This window comes from Poecilia reticulata, chromosome 1 (assembly GCF_904066995.2).
Source record: "Poecilia reticulata chromosome 1, P_reticulata-male-v2, whole genome shotgun sequence".
NCBI lineage: Eukaryota > Metazoa > Chordata > Actinopteri > Cyprinodontiformes > Poeciliidae > Poecilia > Poecilia reticulata.
The window spans coordinates 21444959-21457261 of record NC_088830.1 but is presented as its reverse complement, the minus strand read 5'-3'; the positions used below and the strand labels follow the sequence as shown (position 1 = coordinate 21457261).

General features: G+C 42.1%; 1 protein-coding gene across 4 annotated transcripts in view; it reads right to left on the bottom strand.

Moving 5' to 3' along the window:
• The window catches only part of polq (polymerase (DNA directed), theta), a 17539-nt gene extending 5236 nt beyond the window's left edge, over positions 1 to 12303 (bottom strand). For 2 of the 4 annotated variants that reach the window (XM_008412294.3, XM_008412338.3), the window contains exons 1-22: positions 12023 to 12303; positions 11813 to 11912; positions 11264 to 11724; positions 10941 to 11176; positions 9657 to 9851; positions 9440 to 9570; positions 9189 to 9345; positions 8808 to 8919; positions 8528 to 8729; positions 7927 to 8068; positions 7604 to 7750; positions 7317 to 7529; positions 7078 to 7220; positions 6246 to 6435; positions 5898 to 6040; positions 5569 to 5762; positions 5324 to 5448; positions 4254 to 4497; positions 2563 to 3955; positions 763 to 2119; positions 554 to 685; positions 279 to 481 (exon numbers count right to left, since the gene is read on the bottom strand). In XM_008412294.3, coding sequence (XP_008410516.2) covers positions 279 to 481; positions 554 to 685; positions 763 to 2119; positions 2563 to 3955; positions 4254 to 4497; positions 5324 to 5448; positions 5569 to 5762; positions 5898 to 6040; positions 6246 to 6435; positions 7078 to 7220; positions 7317 to 7529; positions 7604 to 7750; positions 7927 to 8068; positions 8528 to 8729; positions 8808 to 8919; positions 9189 to 9345; positions 9440 to 9570; positions 9657 to 9851; positions 10941 to 11176; positions 11264 to 11724; positions 11813 to 11912; positions 12023 to 12087 — 6285 coding nt within the window. In that variant the 5' untranslated portion in view covers positions 12088 to 12303. Of the gene's footprint in view, positions 1 to 278; positions 482 to 553; positions 686 to 762; positions 2120 to 2562; positions 3956 to 4253; positions 4498 to 5323; positions 5449 to 5568; positions 5763 to 5897; positions 6041 to 6245; positions 6436 to 7077; positions 7221 to 7316; positions 7530 to 7603; positions 7751 to 7926; positions 8069 to 8527; positions 8730 to 8807; positions 8920 to 9188; positions 9346 to 9439; positions 9571 to 9656; positions 9852 to 10940; positions 11177 to 11263; positions 11725 to 11812; positions 11934 to 12022 lie in introns of all 4 variants that reach the window. The other 2 variants (XM_081608829.1, XM_008412305.3) reach the window with 2 other exon arrangements.

Here is a 12303-nt window from a genome sequence, read left to right as displayed (position 1 = left end):
AAAAGGGGGACCGGAGGATGTGCTCCAATTACAGAGGGGTCACGCTCTTAAGCCTCCCTGACAAGGTCTATTCAGGGGTCCTGGAGAGGAGGGTCCGTCGGATAGTCGAACCTCGGACTCAGGAAGAACATTGACAGACTGAATACAAATGCATGACGCACTTCTGTGAGTTTCATTTGTATAAAAATGCGACGTTTTCCTTTCACTTTATAGTATATATAGTGCATCACAAACAATCCTAATAAAAACAGTTGATTCTAACTTTTCACTTCTCTCACCTTTGGATCCTCACAATTTCCCTCCAGGCTGATGCCGCAGCTCTGTACCAGCCTCTTGTACACCTTGATAATGTTATTCACGACAGCCACACGGCCCTTGAGATGAGTCACCTGTCCGCTCAGACAGACCTTCACCTGCTGCAACCTTTCCCTTACTGGCAGAGCATCATCGAGTGGAGGAGGAGCCAGACTGGAGCTCAGACCTGATGGCGATCAGACAGGTTCAGCTATGGACACATATTTATGTGCATCAATGTCCCTGTTTTTATCAATACCTTTTCTTTGCTCCTGCTCTAGAGAAATATAGTATGCATCTCTGGCTCCCCAGCAGACAGAAAGCCCAATCAAAGTAAGGCCTTCGTTGTCTCTTACTGGAAAACCATCAAGCTTTAGATGAGCTTCTGATGCTGCACAGAAAGAAGAAAACATTCTTAAACAAAGACTATGAGAGAAGATCAAGCATTTTCTTGAACTTTTTCCTCACCTCTCTTATGTTTCCCTCCTATTTCATCCTCGGGGTGCTGCCCGCACTCTCTCTTCTCGCAAGCCAAAGCAATAGAGAACCGCTCTTTTGTCTTCCACTCTTTAACGAAAGTATCAAAAAGGCGTCTGTCGCTCGCCACGTCTATGATGGAGAAGCTCCCAGAGTTGCTGCAGCAGACGGAGGCCTCCTGGGACAGCTGGAGAGAGAAACCTGCAGGGCTCACCGAGGACTCTGTGTCAGATGGGGGCTTGGGCTGCGGGGACGGTGGAGAGGCGACACTCTCTGGGGGGAGGCAGAGGCTTTTCTGCGGTCTGCTATCAAAACACGAAACAGCTGCCTTCAAGCGACTGTTCGCAGCGTGGGATGTGGCCCGTTTTTCTTGAAGGCGGTTTGAGGGCGTCGACTGTTTGAGAGGCTGAGCGACGACAGGTGAGTGGACAGAGGAGGTGGTTAGTTTCACTTTTGGTGTGACAGGGGGCGTGGCCTGCGTTGGGGGAATAAGGTCACCAGCAGAGCCTGGTCTCTCTGTGACCTGCACCGTTTGAGCAGCATCAGGATGTTGGGATTTTTTCCTCTTTCTGTCTTGATGTGTCGCTGGATGGGGCAACTCTGAAGCATCTGCCGTGGTTGAAGCAGTGGCGCCTGGCTGGTCAGACATACTAGGCCAGCGGTCGAAGATTTCCTGTAACTCAGGGCTGCAACAAAAAGCACTTTCAAGTGAATTTTGGACAAGTGAGTGTTTGACAACTAAGTTTTCCCTATTATTTTCTTTTTCTTCGTTGGTTTTCTTTCCAACCTGCTGTGCAGTTTTTCCCTCATCTAAACCTTTTTCAGTAAATTGTTGATTGTTTTGATTGCAAGGCTGATCGTTGCCTTGCTTCTCCTCGTCAGACTCGTTTTGGGATTTTAAAATCAGATCTTCATCTTCGTTTGGTCGCTGCAGCTCTTGGTTTTCTTCTTCAGTTCTCTCTGCGTGTCTCAGTAAACTCTGCCTCTCCAGAAAGTGTTCACCCACCAAGAGCGAGTCCCCCCACTCGGACAGATTGAAGAAGGACTCGCCCCACTGGACCGCCTCCTGCTCCTCCGCCTCCTGGTTGGTGAGAAGCTCACTGCGCCGCCTCTGCTGGGCTGACGGAGCGGGACGTGGGCTAGGAGATTCTTCTTCACCTGCTGGTTCAGGTAGCTGGTTTGGTTGCAGAGCGTCCAGGAGAAGGCTGTCATACATGCTGTCGAACAGGAAGCTGCTGCTTCTGTTTGGACTCTCTGCTGCAGCCTCGGTATTGTTAGGGAGCCGATTGTCGCGTGTGTTTTCATCTTTATCTTGGTCTTTTCTTCCTCTTGCTGGACTTGGAGATATCTGAAAGACACCAACTTCATAGATTTAATGATGCTCAAAATGCTTCCAGGTATTTATATCACTCAGAGCCTTGCAAAAGTATTCGCACAGCTTCATATTTTCCACATTGTTTCATTACTATCCACAAACTTTAATGTATTTCTTGGGGTTAAATTACATTTTCATTGTTTAGAAAAAACATATATTTGTAAATAATTGTATTACAGGCGGATATCATATTGCATCATATCGATTGCAGACGTGTGAATTGAATCGAATTCATATAATGACAGACTTTGTGATTTCAAAAAAATTTGCATTGTCATCCAAACAAACCAAAATGACATTGTGTCATAATAAAGCTTGTTATTTAGACTTCTAGTGCATAATAAAACATTTAAAATAAAAAAGTTTAAGTGGTGTGAATACTTCTGGAGGTCACTAGAGATGATGTCATTACTTACTCTGTGGTTTGTGTTAAGGATGAGCTCCAGTTGGCTCTCTGTCACAGAAATATTGAATCTGGGAGACGCTGTCTGAAGGCCTTCAGCTTCACTTCTTCTGTCATGTTCATCTCCTGCTACTGAATTCTCCTGTTGTACCATCGGCGGTTCTACTCCCTCATCTCCTTCTGCAGCTGTGCCACTGAACTCATGTTGAACTATAATTCTTTCTGTCTGAGTGTCCAAGTCAAAGCTTTTGCTGAAACTTTCTTCTTCCACACCATCCTGCCCCACTTCATCAGTCCTACTGCCTGCGTACAACTCAGGAGATGAAAACGTATCCACCCCTCCGGCTTCGGTTCTTCTTCGTTTGGCCTCGGGAGTGAACAGGGGAGCAGAGGCAAGAGAAGATGTTGACAAATCTGCTTGCGTAGGCGTAGAAATATCATCTGACTTTTCTTGAGAGGTTGCAGGCGTTGTGTCTTGGGCTTTTGAGTGTAACCTGTCAGCAGGCTGCAACTGATCCTGCAGAGCCCGATCAGTTTGTATTGATTGGAGGATTTTGCTTAATGCGATCGAGTGTTTTAGTCTCCCTGGCTGCAGAGGGGATGAAGAAAAGTCTGCTTTTGCTGTGCTTTGTTGTGGCTCTAAGCGAGAAATCGGGGGTCTGAACCGTGGGGCCAGGGTTGGAGAGAATAGGGGCTGAACCTGAGGGGGCAGCTGAGGGAGAGGGCTGGGAATAATGTCAGCCAGCTCTTGTGTTAGGCTCCTTTCAGGAGCAGGGGAATTTAAATGGGGAAGATTTGCTCCCCCAATTTGTTTGTTTCCTTTATTCACCTCTTCTACTTGTGTTTTGTTTTTCTCCAACATTTCCCCTTTGTTTTCCTGTTTTTCCTCTGCATGTCCGGCATCATTTTGGCCTGATGTCTTTGGTTTTGCTTTCATTCTTTCCTCAGATCTTTCTACTAGAACTTCACAGAATTCAGATTTCATCACATCCTGCTTCACGTCTTTCCCGTCAGCAATCCCTTTGTCGATTTCTGCATCTCTCCTAACCTCCTCTCCACGATTCTCACTGACTTTCTTCTTGTCCCTCCGCTTTCTCGCTTGATGCTCTTTAGTCCTATCTGTTGGTGATCGGTGCGAGCTGACGTAAGAGACAGACGAAGCATCTGAATCCCCACTGGTGTAATCGTCAGAGCTACTTCCAGAGGAGGACTGTGGAGGAAGTACTGATGGATCCCAGTGAACTCCGAGCTGAGCCAGGTCCTCTTGAAGGAGGAGCCTCGCTTCAGAGACAATCTCAGCAGCTGCTTCCTGTTCTGTCAGAGCCCGTCCGCCGGTGACCCACACACAGCGCAGGTTCCGCCTCTCTGCCGCCTCCATCTCGCTCTCATCCACCGCTCTCTTAGAACTGATGAATTAAAGCTTACTGTTAATGACTGTTAGATTAAACATTATTTTTTTATTTTTTTATTATGTGCTTAGATTTACTTTATGACTCTGGGATTAATAATGTTTTCTGAATCTTTGATGGTGCTTGTTTTGGGATGGATCAAGTAAAACTGGTCTGTTCTCAGAAAATACATTTTAATTCACAGATTTTATGTCGAGATTTAATTGGTTTCTTAACAGAATTACATTTGTTCTTCTTGGTAAATGCCAGCATTCTAAAATTTTTACAGAAAATACATAATCCAGTTCACGTCTACCTTTTGAAGGGGACGGCGTTCCTTAACGCTTTCTCCACGTCAGGAACTGTGGCCCGAGCTATTTCAGCTACGGTGCAGAGCCCCTGAGCGTAGAGCGCTCTGGCTCGCACTGCGTTCAGAAGGGAAATCCGAACCAGATCGACGAGCTCTCTCTGGACTCCAAAGCTCAGCCTGGTCTGGTACTGAGACAACAGCAGCTCCATGTTGTGCCAGCCCAGACGCTTGCAGAACACGGTCACCATTCCTGAAAGACGACAGCGAGTCTGAGAGTTTCACACTGAGACAAATGTTTTTCAGTGTTCAGGCAGTTTTGACATAGCAAGAAACCACAAATGGTGGTCACAGTCATTGTCGATACATTAGAATAATCCAGAGTCAAATTATGAAGATCCTGTTGAAAGTATGAAAGTGTTTTTTATTTACTGTTCTGATTATTCTAATCTTCAGTATCATAGTTTTCATTTACTGTAAGCAGAAAATCATCATAGCTACCACAAATTCACACAATGAACTGGTGGGTTTGCTTCTCATCAAGGGTCTGGGTTTATTCCCAAACCTGCCCAAGAATACTACACTGAACAACAAATCACTCTACAGTGATGATCTACACTTTTTTATGTTTTCACTGTGTAAAGGGCTCTGAATTGTGTCTTTGCTGAAATGTTGTAATGTTGAGCCTATAAGTAGGGATCTCCTTAGTCCATTAGGAAACTGTGGGGTGATTTACTTCATAAATCAGAAGTAAAAGCAGAAACCAACAACCTTTAAGCAACTTAAAGCAGAAATTCAACAAGATTGATGCTGCAGTCAAAAAAACTGTGTCAAAGAAAACACTTCTACAAGAACACTGAACATTTAGATATACTGTTTCACGTGCACCTCATGCATCTGCAAATGCAAGTCATTAAAAGATCACAAAACAACATTTAAGTCACTTCCCAAAACATTTGGCTGTGGTTGATCCGTGTTGCTGCTCTCTAAACTAAACCTTTGTGTAGAGTTTAAAGTGTTGTATTTACATAGAGATCATGAGTTTTACAAAAGGCACATGACAACACTCAAATATGTACCTGCATATGTGGAAGCAGATTGTTGAAGAGACTGCAGCTGTCCTCGATTGCAGTTGTACTTAGAAGCAACAGTTCCCAGAGGCACTTCGCTGACCAGATCCTGGAGAACAAGAGTTGTGAAAAACCTGAGAAAAGAGCAGAAAGTTAGGTTCAGTGGAATTTTTATAAGTTACCTTATTTTATCATAAATATTCTTACATTTACTTCTCTTCTCTACAAAACCCGTTTTTGAATAGGTGCTTTACCGTTTATGAATGGCCATCTGTCTGAGCTGCTTTTCAGTCTTGGCAACAAGTTTGCCGCTGACAGATCGTGCAAGAAAGCCTTCCTGGACACCAACCAGCTCCGCCACTCTCTTCATCGAGGAAGGCATCTGCTCCCACAGGCAGAAAAACTGATACCAATCTATTGTAGTCCACTCTGCATACAGCGGAGTAATCTGAAAATTTAGAAACAGGACTTTTATGATTTTACAAACAGCTGCTTTTTGAAGCCTTGCAAGAAATATAAATCTAAAATTTTACCACAATTAGCAGAATTTAATTTATTCACTGCTAGGTTATTTCATGCATACCAGATAGAGAATGTGCAAATCGTTTTCGAGTACGAATCCCTTCATTGCCCGTTGGAGATCTGCAAATATTCCCAAAGCCTCTGGAGGAGAGAGGGACGAAGAAAGAGTGGCAGCCCCTAGTTGGGTTGGACAATACTGCTCATCTGGAGGTGAAGAAGCAGAGCGATGAAAATAATTAGAAAACTCAAAACAATAAGGCTCAACCTGTGATGACAAAATATGTGAATATACTTTCAACTCAAATTTGAGTTTTTTAGAGTAAATTAAAGGTTACTGGAAGTTTTCTAAACATTTTGTGAAGTAAAAGATAAATCTAAATTTAATAAGAATAGTAAACCTTGGCATTACCTTGCCCATCCTTTTGAATACTAATAAATTCATTTCCCATCAGCCATTCAACACAAGCCTCAATAGCTCCTTTGCTGTTCTGCTTATTAGATTCGGTCTTGTTGTCACTTTCCATGCTGACAGCTAAAAGGGAGCATGAGGCGTACAACCTCACATCCTGTGGAGAGCTGGCCACACCTCCAACAATAATCTGAAAGAAGATGGTTTCATAAAATTAAGCAAAGAACTTTAAATGTTTTTTTTTACACATTGCAAGCATAAGTTTTAGTGTATTTTTTAATTATGTAATAGATGAATACAAAGCAGAGTATTATTGTGAAGTGTAAATAAACACCACATTTTTAATACTAAGTATCAGAAAGTTAAGGTGTGTAGAAAGGCTTGAAACTGAGGTGGAGGTTCAACAACACTAAACATACAGCCAGAACTATAATTTTAGATAAAAGAATATTCATTTGTGAGAGTGGTCTAGTTAAAGTCCAGACCTAAATCTAACTGAACCTAAAGCAAGAGTCAAGAATGGATGTTCTGCAGCCAATTTGAGTCAGCTTAAGCAATTTTGTTAAAATAATGGGACAAAATGTCCCTTTTGTCCCATTGAAAATCTTTCTCACTGCTTCCCTCTCCTTTCACTTTACAATATCCATAACTTTGTCTTAACAAGTTAGATAAAAATACAAATTAAATGCACTGAAGATTGTGGTTATAGTGTAACAATAATAAGAGAAATGCAATGTAAGATAAATTAATTTCACAAGTTTGTTGTGTTATTACACAAAAGGGAGAAAATGCTTGAGTCATCCATTGTTTTCTTTATTAATATTAATCCTACCTCCAGGATCGCTCTCAGCATGCTGGTGGTTACACCCTCGCCTTCCCGTCTCACCAGGCAGCTGCTGATTGGCTGAAGAAGTCCCTTAAGGAGACTAATACCCTTCTGACGCTCGTTCTGCTTACACACAAGCACACTTTCACCTAGAGGAAAACAACAGAAACATTACTATTAAAGACACTTCAAATCCCCACAGTATCAAATTACTAGGCACAGTGAACTTCTCCCTGTTGCCATACCTGTGGTGTCCACTCCTTTTCTCCCTGCTCGTCCAGCCATCTGTTTGTATGTGAGCGGGTCCAGCAAGCGTCCGTTAAAAGTTGGAGTTCGAATGATGACCCTGCGAGCCGGAAGATTGACTCCTGATGAAAGGGTGGAGGTGGCAGCCAGAACTCTGATCAGTCCCTGACGAAAAGCTCCCTCCAGCACATCCCGCTCATCAAACGTCAACCCTGCAGAGAGAAACTTTCTTAATCACAAACTAGACAGGTTACATTTCAGCGTTGATGAAGGACTGAGTGTTCACCGGCGTGGTGGAAGGCCACCCCCCACGGGACAGTGCACTGCAGGATGGGATCAAGACCAGCTGGAGTTCGCCTCAGCTGAGCTAGCACATCATCTAAGCCCTCTGTATCTAGACGCACAGGCTGTGGCACGGCTTCTCCCTGAAGATCTGGAAGAAAGAAAGAACCACCCAGAAATTTTGACACTTGTCACTTGAATAGGACACCAAACTCAACTTTAAAAAAATGGGTTAAACAGCCACACTACAACTTAAATACATCTAAAAAAACCAAAACAAAGTAACTGCTAATATAGTGTGATAGTTATTGTATTTTTAAATCATACCTGCATGTCTGAGGTTAAAGAATGCTCTGGCGACGGTATCAGCCAGCTTTTCACACCAGTTCTTTGAGGGACAGAACAGCAGCACCGAGTGGCCTTCTTTCACAGTTTCATAACACAAGCTCACAATATGATCGTCGTCGCCCTTTAACAGAGGCATACGTGCACAGGCATGTAATGACTAGTCAAAAACAACCAAATAATGCCATTACTAAAACAATTGGGATGTATCATGACATATTATATAGATCATACAAATTTTGATTTGACTGGAAACTGTAAATAAAGCCTTTCACTTAGTAGTGCTCTAGCATATCATCAGTTAAATTGAAACTTAGTCGTAAAATTCAATGTGAATAAAACTGTTTTTTTAACGTTTTTTGTAACTGTAATAGTTAAAGAATTAAATGCCTGCAAAAGAGTCATATTAAATGATAATTGTGATTGGTTACAAAGATGTGAGTAGTTGCAAAAGTTGCTAACGTCATTCAGTAGAGGCTAGCTTTGCATTGAGGAAGAGGGTCAAAGGACCATCGCTCTGAAAAAGTTTTAATGAAAAATTACTCAAAACATTGTATTGTGTCGTCCATCCCACCCAGGTTACCTTAACGCTGAGAGCAGGGGCAAACTGTCGAACCACGGAAAGGCTCTTGTCGTATATGTTGCATCCCACTTTGAGATGTTCCTGCAGGGGTACGGGCCTGTAATCTGTTTGGTATAAATCTGCACTCAACCAGCTAGCCAGCAGAGAGAGATTTGGCAAAGTGGCGCTCATACCGATGATCTGTACGCCCTCTGAAAGAGACCTGTAGGACTGGTTAGCACTAAAGTTTTACAAACTCCACATAAAGAGATGCTGAAAAGATGAATTGGGAGACACATACCCTGATGTGTTCTGCTTCTGTGCGATGTAGCGGATCTTGGTTAAGAGCAGTTCCAGTAGGTATCCCCTCCCAGAATCTCCAACCATATGTAACTCATCAACCACCACCATGCCTTGCAAAATAAAAAATCATTCAATATGTCATTTTTATGATGCAGTGATGATGAATACATACAATAAGACCTGCAAAAAGAAAGCGTTGTACTTTATTTCATCGTGTAATTTTTTTTTATTAAATATGAGTTATTATGTCTTTATACACTGTAAAGCAGAAAATGTTTTGCTTAATTCAGCATGTGAAAGTAATCTAAGTAAGAAAGGTCAAACGCTGCAGTTTTCTTGACTTTTAACCATTCAAAATTATTTAGGTCAGTTATATTACCTAGTAGACACATGCTATTTTCTTCGATCAGTCTGTTAATTAAAGAATTGGCTTTTTCTATGGTGCAAACAGCCACATCCAACGTGGTGAACCCTCCTGCAGCCGAAGTACTCCCCATGTAGCCCTCCACACGAATCCCAGCCTCTTCAAACACGCTCTGCAGAGTAACAGGAACAACAAAAAAAAGAGTTAGATCCGAAAACATGCTGAATATAAAAATAATATGCGCACATTTTTCCCCTCTCCATCACCTGAAGGTAGTGCATCTTTTCTTTGGCCACAGACACAAATGGCACAATGAAAAGTGCTTTTCTTTTGGTCTCCAGCACGCGCTTCAGGATCAGCAGCTCCGAAACCAGAGTTTTGCCAGCACTAGTGGGGGCTTAAATTAAAAACACATTGTGAAATAAAATTAGAAAAGTACCCTGTTCTGGACGCTACACTGCAGATAAATATTGCTGCCCTCACCAGAGTACACAAGGTTCCCTCCATGCAAAGCCTGTCCAACATTGAGGCACTGTGCCTGCCACTCAAACATCTGAGTGACTCCGTGTTTCTGGTAGCGCTCTAGGACAGGCTTTGGTAAGCCCCAGCTGGATAACAGCAGCTTTTCTGCCTGCTGCTCAGGAGCACGCAAGGCCACGCCTGCGGTGGAGTTCAAAACTGTCACGGCAGGATAGAAATGTATACTTTTCAGAGAGGTTTTAAAGATTTTGTTTGTAAAGTGGTCCTCTTCTCTAAAAGCTCCTGATTTACAGAGTTCTCCAGTTTTGTGGATCATTTAAATAAAGTTTCAGAGGTGATTTGGTCTGTCTGTCAACAGAATCTGCTTCAAGACTGTCTTAATTTGTCTTTTTGATCAACATGTGGCAACATAAAGTGCCTTGAATTCATATACTTTAAACTTTTTCACATATCATCATATTACAACTATAGTAAATTTAAGGTATTTGTTGTGATACCAAAAGAAGTCATAAAAAAAGTATTTGATAATTGACATTTGATCATGTTTGTCAATAGATTGGCTGTGACAGAACGTCACTGCAGTCAAAGTTAAAAAAATAAAATAAAATCACAAATACAGCTCTAAAAAAACTAAGAAAACCCAATAAAACATCTGATTAAAGAAACTTTGCAGTTAACTAGGCTACTTCAGGACACAAAATTCCTTACACATAGTTCAATTTTATTATTACGCAGCCACATTAAGTTATTCATATATTTAAAGATATTCATAATTACTACTGCTCTCATAAACAGTAGGGAGAAATTAAAATAACAAACCCAACAATACTTTCAGCTTTGGGTTCAACAAACTCAGACTCTCACCTGGAATTAAATCTGGACTTTGACTGGATCATTCTCACACATATTTATGCTATAACCAAGTATCTCTGGTTGTATACTTATGGTTGTTATTCTAACAGAAAGTGAAGCTAATTTTCACGCAGCCTCTAACAGGTTTTCTTATATTATTCTCCTGTGTTTTTGCTCCAACTGTCTTCACATCTGATCTGATCAGCTTCTCATTCTCTGCCTGACAAATATATACGTATATGAAGTGTGCAGATGTAAAGTGACAAAATGTGGAAAGATTTAAGTGAATTCTTTTTCAAGCCACTGCATTGTAGCACAGTGTCTCTCATTCATTTTTCTGCATCTTAATGATTAATACAGCCTTGTTCGATATAAAAATAAAGAAAAGAAAAAGAATTACAGTAATTAAAACATAGAATTCAACACTCACTGTACCTGGCGGAGGAAGCGTGTCGCTGAGCATGCTGAGCTCCAGGCCACTGGGCACTGTGAGTACAGATGCAGACTGGTTCTGTAACGACGGCTGAAGTTTGGCCCTTCGCCTGGCTGCTGCGAGGCGGGTAGGACTGAATAAAATATATTTTGTAGATACATCCAGAGGCGGATTGATGTTCTCACTCGAGCTAGCTTTCTTATCACTGGGAGGAGAGTTTCTCCTTCTGAGTTTCTGCCTATATTTAAGCAAGGAGAGCAGGAAATGTCAGTGAGACGTCAAAAATAAACATGAAGCAGAATGGTATACCACAGCTAAGACTTACTTGCCGGAGCCATCTGCTTTTCGACTGTTATTTGTTTCTACACAAGGCAGAGTGCAGGCAGAGAGATTATCTGAATGGTTATTCTGGTGGCCTCTCTGAGGATGGTCCACTTCACCAGAGTCCTCACTGAAAAGAAGCTTCTGAGCCAGGTCTTTGCAGTCAGCGCTCCATCCTGGTCTGTTAGAATCCCCTCTAGATCTACAGCCTCTCTGCTGAGGATCATCCCCTCCATTTGTGTAAGAAATAGATTCCCGGTCCTTCATCATTCCAGAGTTTCTCTCCATTTTGCCGAGTGCGTTCTGTGCAGTGGGTCGTGGAGGAGGAAACAGAGCTGAAATTTGTTTTTCCTTAACACCCCTTCTAACTTCACCCTTAGAAAGATCAACAGCATCCATAACCTGTAGCATTTCTTCATCAAGAGCTAAAGTGGAATCGCCCAATGGAAGAGGAACTGCTCCACCCTGATAAAAAGAAATAGTATGTCTTCCTCGTCTGGTTTACCATAAACATATAAAGCAATGGAAGATAAAATAAGGCAATATCACTTACCACGAGGCTATATTTATTCATGCTTATAGGTCTATTTGTTTTCCCTAATGTTGTCTGCAACAGCATTTCTCCGTCCGGTGGCTCATTGTTGCCTAGGATGCTGTGTTCATAATAAGTTCATCTTAACAGACATAATCAGATATCAAACTATTGGCTGTTTTCAGGCATCAATAACGATCAGGACTCAAGATTTCAGCGATCTGCACGTACCTCGTCTTCTTCTTGATCTGGTGCTGTCCCAGGTAACTTTTCTTTTTCAGAGCACCCGAGGTCATTCTGAAGTTTATCTAACTTCAGAATAACTGACCTGACAAGAAGCTCTGCAGCTCTTTGCATTGAATTATAAACTGTAACTCATGTTGTTGAAAGAAAGAGACAACAACAAGTCTCGTTTGTTTTGGTTGCTAAGTATAAACGCTCCGCCAGGCAGAGCTAAACAAGTTGAATCAAAAGTACCGCCACAGTCCCACCCCTGTGCTCTACTAAACCTG